The sequence below is a fragment of the Chlorella variabilis genome (genome assembly GCF_000147415.1).
Source record: "Chlorella variabilis unplaced genomic scaffold CHLNCscaffold_19, whole genome shotgun sequence".
NCBI lineage: Eukaryota > Viridiplantae > Chlorophyta > Trebouxiophyceae > Chlorellales > Chlorellaceae > Chlorella > Chlorella variabilis.
Window position 1 is genome coordinate 127,441 of NW_005435069.1, and position 6,135 is coordinate 133,575.

At 69.6% G+C, this 6,135-nt stretch overlaps 3 protein-coding genes across 3 annotated transcripts in view; 1 reads left to right on the forward strand and 2 right to left on the reverse strand.

Annotated features, from left to right (window-relative positions):
* Positions 1-2,257, reverse strand: part of CHLNCDRAFT_53994 (hypothetical protein) — a gene marked incomplete at both ends in the record, with an annotated part of 4,250 nt that extends 1,993 nt beyond the window's left edge. Inside the window, 8 exons of the mRNA XM_005845077.1 lie at positions 71-82; positions 324-464; positions 711-781; positions 1,012-1,086; positions 1,334-1,420; positions 1,642-1,721; positions 1,946-2,096; positions 2,166-2,257. Coding sequence (XP_005845139.1) covers positions 71-82; positions 324-464; positions 711-781; positions 1,012-1,086; positions 1,334-1,420; positions 1,642-1,721; positions 1,946-2,096; positions 2,166-2,257 — 709 coding nt within the window. The remainder of the gene's footprint in view (positions 1-70; positions 83-323; positions 465-710; positions 782-1,011; positions 1,087-1,333; positions 1,421-1,641; positions 1,722-1,945; positions 2,097-2,165) is intronic.
* A 524-nt stretch (positions 2,258-2,781) lies between these two features.
* On the forward strand, positions 2,782-6,008 carry CHLNCDRAFT_58664 (expressed protein). The gene is made up of 10 exons (XM_005844972.1): positions 2,782-2,917; positions 3,130-3,178; positions 3,328-3,384; positions 3,457-3,488; positions 3,550-3,575; positions 3,753-3,828; positions 4,035-4,125; positions 4,386-4,478; positions 4,688-4,822; positions 5,076-6,008. The coding sequence occupies exons 3-10, from the start codon at positions 3,343-3,345 to the stop codon at positions 5,409-5,411; spliced, it is 831 nt and encodes a 276-aa protein (XP_005845034.1). The 5' UTR covers positions 2,782-2,917; positions 3,130-3,178; positions 3,328-3,342; the 3' UTR covers positions 5,412-6,008.
* The window catches only part of CHLNCDRAFT_137269 (hypothetical protein), a gene marked incomplete at both ends in the record, with an annotated part of 5,256 nt that continues 5,000 nt past the window's right edge, over positions 5,880-6,135 (reverse strand). The window contains one exon of the mRNA XM_005845078.1: positions 5,880-6,005. Coding sequence (XP_005845140.1) covers positions 5,880-6,005 — 126 coding nt within the window. The remainder of the gene's footprint in view (positions 6,006-6,135) is intronic.

Here is a 6,135-nt window from a genome sequence, read left to right on the forward strand (position 1 = left end):
CTGATCGCCCCTCCTGGTGCGGCTCCAGCGCCACCACCTCGCACAGCAGCCCGCTGTGCCGCCCATCCACCACCCGCATCACCTGCAGGCAGGCAGCGCAGGCAGGGAGGCAGGGAGGCACCACAGGGGTCACACGAGGGAGCCGCCGAGCCCCGCTCCCTTCCTCTGCCACGAGGCCGAGGCCGAGAGCACGCCAAGCTGCGGCGGCGGCCAAGCTCCGGGCCGGCAGGCGCAGCCGCGGGCCGCTGGCCCGCTGCTCAAGCAGTGCCTCAAGTGATTGCTGCCTGCGCCCCAGGCAGGCAGGCAGGCCCGCGTCGCGCCACGCAGCGCCGCCGCATTCCTCGCCTTCCCAGGGTGCACCCCCTCCCTCCGCCGCTCCACCAGCTTCTCATCCACGGGCTTGCTGCTGCGCTGCACACCCTGGCTGTCCACATACACAAGGTCGGGCCGGTCACGGCTCTCCCCTGCGGCAGGCGCGCGGGCAGGCAGGCACGGGCATGAGGGCGTGGCATGCCAGGTGGGCGACAGGTGGGCAACAAGTGTGCGACAGGCGGCAGGGGCTGGGCAGGGCCGGTTTCCGGTGGCGCAAGGAGTAGCAGAGCGTGAGTGGATGGAAGGGGTTGCGGGGCAGGCAGCAGCGCAGCACGGCATGGCACAGCACAGCGCGGCACAGCATGGCACAGCACATCATGGTGCGGCGCAAGGCGCACCCGGCTTTATGAACTTCTTGTTGGCCTGCTCCGGCGCCGGCGCCGCGCCCAGCCCCAGCCGCTGCGGCCGCCTGCGGCAGGCGAGCGCCGCCGGGACGGGGCAGGCAGGCGGCAGGCGGTGAAAGGAACAGCCGGCGGCAGCAGCACAGCACAGCAGGCAATGCGGAAAAGCCCCACGAAAAGGCTGTGGTAGCATTGCCGCTGGCCTGCCGGCCCCGGGGTGGCACCCCCCCGCCGGCAGCCCCGCCAGCGCAGCTGCCCGCAGGCGCCTGCCGCCACGCAGGTACCTGCCGCCACGTACCGCACGAGTTCCTTGGCCTTCACCTCCTCCTTGGCATTGCGCCCTATCGCCGCGCCCTCGGTCCACCCCATGCCGCTGCAGCCCAGGCCGCGCAGGCGGCGGCGGCATGCCAGTCAGGCTCTGTCGCAGGGCAGCGGGCAGCGGGCAGCAGGGAGCCGAGCACAGCCGGCGCCAGCTTCCCTGGCGCCCCCAAGCCAGCCAGCCTGCCGTACCCTGCGGTCCGGCTCCGCGGCAGCGCAGCCGTGCACCGGAGACCGCGTGCCCGGCGCAGCACCGATCCAAGCGGCCGGGCGCGGCAGCAGGGAGCACTTGCTCGCCTCACCGCAGCAGCGCCATGCCAAACTGGTCCACAGGCATGGCGGCATATGCGTCCAGGTCTGCCTCTGGAGGCAGCCCATCCAGGTCCTCCCTGCAGGTGGAAAGCAGGGGTGGAAAGTTCAGCGGCGGCCCGCACGCGGAAGTGGGCGAGGCGGCCCCAGCCCGATGCCAGGCAGCTGCGGCGGCAGGGCGGCTGCGGCAGCAACCCCAGCAGCAGCAGCGGCGGCACTGATGGCAGCAGCAGAGGCAGCAACCGTTGATCCGCGGGGCAGCAGAGGAGGGAGGAAGGGATACCAGGGTATCCCAGCTCACTTGAGCTTGGCGGCCTCCCGGTCGGCAGGCACCGCCGCCGGCTGCTGCTCCTGCTGCTCCCGCCACTCCTCGGCGCCCTCCTGCGGCGCAGCTCGGGCCGGGTAGGAGCGGCGGCAGGCTCAGGCAGCTGGAGTGCGGAAAAGAAGACCCTCCCGTCCCGGCACAGGCCCTGTGCCTCAAGTTGCATGGTACAGCCAAGGCGGTCCCGACATGCCCCATGCCTCTCTGAAACACAACGCGCTACCTCCCTGCCCTCCCTGCTGGGTGGCGAGCCAGCCCGTGTGCCGCCTGGTCCCGCCCCCACCTGCGGCCGCGCCCGGACGTGCAGGCCATACGTCACGTCCTGCTGCGCCACCGCCGTGTCGTGCGCCGCCGTCTCAAACTTGTTTATCCCTTCTGTGTCCACCTTGTCGGAGGCCTCTGGGATGTAGCTGGGCATGAACTTGGAGCCCACCCTGCGGGGCGGGGCAGAGGGTGGCAGCGGTGGCAGCAACAAAACGCGCAGGCTGGGGCGCCAGCGTCACGTGCGAACCGGCACCGCCGCTGCCGCCCGCGCAGCGCTTTCTCTCATGCAGAACTCGCGCAGGTAGTGCGGCCTGCAGCCCCCGTCCCGCATCCTGCGCATGCCTGTATGAGTTTTCCTGCTTGGTAATCAGGAGGGGCCCGCGCTTGGGCCCGGGCGCCGCCGCCGTCTTGAGGCCGCCGTCGGCGCCAAAGCCCAGCACCTCCTCCCGCACCGGCGCATCGCTGCCGCCGCCCTGCACGTCCACCAGTCGCCGCCCCGGCTTCTTTCCGGGGCCTCCCAGGCTCAGGGAGAAGCCGCCCGGCTTGCCGCCGTCGGAAGCCATCACTGGTGGTGACGGCGGCGTCGAGGGAGCGTCTCAAAGTGTGAGGCGCTGCTGCTGGATCGCTTTGAGCAGGCGGGAACGAGCTGGGGTGCAGGTGATGGGCAGGCAGCAAATTTGGGCAGGCCCTCAAGGTGATGGGGAGCTTTCTCAAGCAATATGGATGTGCACAAGATGGATCGAACATGCAACGATGCGCAAAGCTCCACTGAAATCCCTGCCAGCTGGACGGACCCCAGTGGCGCCGCGTGCGCCTCACAGCCCCTTGCAATGCCTGCCCGACTGCCTACATCTTGCAGCATCATTTGTGGACGTCTGTACCCGGCCGAATCCTCGACAGCTCCCACAAACAGCAAGCCACGATGGCTCGCGCCTACGCGGGGCAGGGTAATCCCTATGGCCCCGTGTACATGCTGTCGGGTCTGCTGACGGTGAGCAGGCAGCGGTGTGCAGGCCCGCGTCTCGCTCATCTGCCGCGGCCGTTCTCGAGCACAGGCCCCGACCAGCCCCTGCTGCGTCGCCAGCAGTCCCCGGGTGCCCGCGGCACGCTGCGCTGAGAGGGTGCAGGCGTGTAGCAGTGGCCCGCCCGCCCGCCGTTGATCGAGCCGCTACTCCGCCGCCGCCGCCCCACCCCTCCTCGCAGATTGGCTGCGCCATCGCCATACTGGTTATCGTCAACTCCTACCTCTGGTGTAAGCTGGCCCCGGCACGCGCCTGCCAGCTGCGCCACCCTCGCAATGCTGCGCTCCGCGCCCTTTCGCACACCTGTTGTTACCGCGGCAGCCGACTGGTCCCGCTGCCTGTTGACCGGCCCCAATCCCTCTCCCCTCACCACCTGCAGACACCACTTACTACTATGGAGGCTACATATCTTACTGGACCAACACCTGCTACGTGCGTGAGGCAGCGCCCGCCCCCACTTGCCCGCCTGCCCGCCCTGCCCTGCCTGCCCTGCCTGCCCGCGCCGCAGCATCTCTCCCTCGCAGCGTTGCTTGCCGCAAGGTGGCATCGACTCATCCCGTGCCTGTGCTCTGTCTGTGTGTGTCTTTGCCTGTGTGTGCAGATGCAAACGCCAGACAGCCAGGACAGGTGGGTGCCGCGGCGGCCCAGGGGGGCTGCCACCGGCAACCGGCGGCAGCTGCGGGAGCATGCGCTCTGTCCGGGCGCCGCCCGCCGCTCAGCCCTGCCCTCAGCCAGCCGCTGGCCCCCCCTCCCCTGCGCGCCTCACGCCTCGTCGCACGTCCCCCACCCGCCCGCCTGCTGCAGTGTCAACATCTGCTACTATTCCTGGGCCGCCGCCGGCGTGGGCCTCTTCTTCTCCCTCTGGCTCTTCTTCATGCAGGCGCGCTGGGCACCTCTGCCTGCTGCATAGCTGCTGCTGCTGCTGCTGCTGCTGCTGCTCATGGCGGCGCGGCCGGCGCACGCACCGCAGCCGCATTCGTGCTCGCGCTGCCGCCGCAGCCCAGCCAACGTGCTGCCTGCCCCTGCCTGACTCGCTCCTTGCCTGCCGTGCCTCTCGCCGCCCCCCCATGCGCCGCCTCCCTGCAGCTGTGCTCGGGTCGCAGCCGCCACATCCCCGTGTGTGAGGTCATGGTCTGCCTGCTGGCCACGCTGTGGTGGATCGGCTGCGCCGTCACAGGTGGGGGCTGCCGGCGCGCTGGGCGCGGCAGGGGCGGGCGCTGGCTGGCTTGAGACGCAGCCTGTCGACAAGCTGTCGCGCTCCTGGCCTCTGGACCCTCCGCCCCGCCTCCCTCCCTCCTGTGAATCCCTCCCAGCCGCCCCTGAAACCCTGCCGCCGTCCCCATCCGCCCGCCAGCCAGGGGCTCAATTCGCGGGGCAATTCCGATCGGCCCTGCCCCTCTATCCCCCCACTCGCTGGCTCCTCCCTCCCTCCTGCAGGCATGGTATACGGCCAGAACGCCGACGACTACGGCAACACAAACGACTCAGCGTACGCGCAGGTGCTCAAGGACAAGCAGGGCTGGCGCACATGTGAGTGCGGGAGCAATGCCGTGCTGCTGGCAGCTGAGCCTGCTCCGCCACGCCGCTCCCTGCCGCGCCCCGCCGCCGCGTGCGGCAGTGCTGCTGCCGCTCTGCCCGCGCCGCGCCGCCTGGCCTGCCTGCTGCGCCGGGGCCTGCGTGCCCGCCCGCCCCTCGTTCTCACCTCAACACGCCATGCCCCTCAACACATACCCCTGCAGCCGTGTGGGCGCTGGCCTGGGCCCAGATGGGCATCTTTGCCCTCTGCTTCCTCATGTCCCTCAAGGACTGCGCCTCCATGCGCGGCAAGCCGCCGCCCAGCCAGCCCGCGCCGCCGCAGGGCGCGTACCCCACTGGTGCGCCGCCGGGCTGGGGTGGCTGGAGGCCGCTTGTTTGATTGCGATGGGGTTGCTGGCTGGGCTGGCTGGTGGTGCTCGTTGGCCTGGGAGGCTGGGCCGGACCAGCTGGTTCGCCTGGTGTTGCCTTCTCCAGCAGCGGCAACTGGAGCAGCCCATCTGGCCTTGCCGTGCACAGCCGCATCCGTGTTCGTGCACCCCGCGTCCCACCCTGTCCCTCCTTTTCGGGTCCCGCCCTCCCTCCCCGGCGCAGGGGCCTACGCCCAGCCCCAGTACCAGGCCCCCGCCGGCGCCTACCAGCAGCCGCCGCCGTCCTACTACGGCGCGCCGCCCGGCGCGTACGCTGCGCCCCCGCCGGGCGCCTACCCGCCCCCCAGCGGCTACCCGCCCGCCCCCGGCTACCCGCCCGCCGGGCAGCCCGCCTCGCCCTTCTCCAGCACCTAGGAAGGTGGCGGCGCGGAGCGCAGGCGGCCCCAGCTGCGCCTCCAGTAGCCAAAGTATTGGTCTGCTGTACGGGGAGGGGTCCCTGCCGCCCCGCCGGCTCCTCCAGGCAGGCAGAGCTGCAGCAGGCCAGCTGCCAACTCCCTGAGATCCACCCTCTCGAGTTTGACTGGTTGACCCCTCTCCAATCACGGTGCTGACTATTCGTAGTGCATGGGTGGGTGCCTATGCCTCTCTTTCGCTGCCATGCGCTCTTTTGGGCCGGGCTGCCGGGGCAGCCCTCCATGTTTGTTTACTTTGTTTGAGGTTTTGTAATGCGCTTGGCACATCATGTGCATGGTGCGTCGCCCCGTTAGAGCCAAGCTATGGCGAGGTGGGATGTTGGCTACAGTGGCAGCTGTGGCGTGGGGCTAGATTCCGGCAGCGATGTGTACAAGCAGTTGCCGAACGACCATTGGGGCAGCAAAGGAATGCATAGGGTCAGGCATGGGAAACAATAGCGAGTTGGGAATGTGTACGGGAAGTCTGACGGGCATCGAGAGGCGCCACCTGCTGCCGAGCAAGGCGCAGCCGCAGCGCTGGGCAGCACAAGGCCGCCCCCCAGCTGGCCGAGCGCTCAGGTGCCCATGCCACCGCCCAGGTTGAGCGCCCTTAGATCCGCCTCCACCTGCGCCAGCAGCGCCGCCTTGTCCCGCTTGCGCAGCCCGCCGCTCTCCGCGATGCACGCCGTCAGTGCCAGCACCTGCAGCGAATGTTTTTGGAAAAGGAAGAATCGTTATTAAATACACGAGCATAATTGTAACTAGACAACTAATCGGTGTCTGGGCAGCGGGGTGGTTGTCGAGGGCAGGCGGTCACGCTTGGAATGGGCA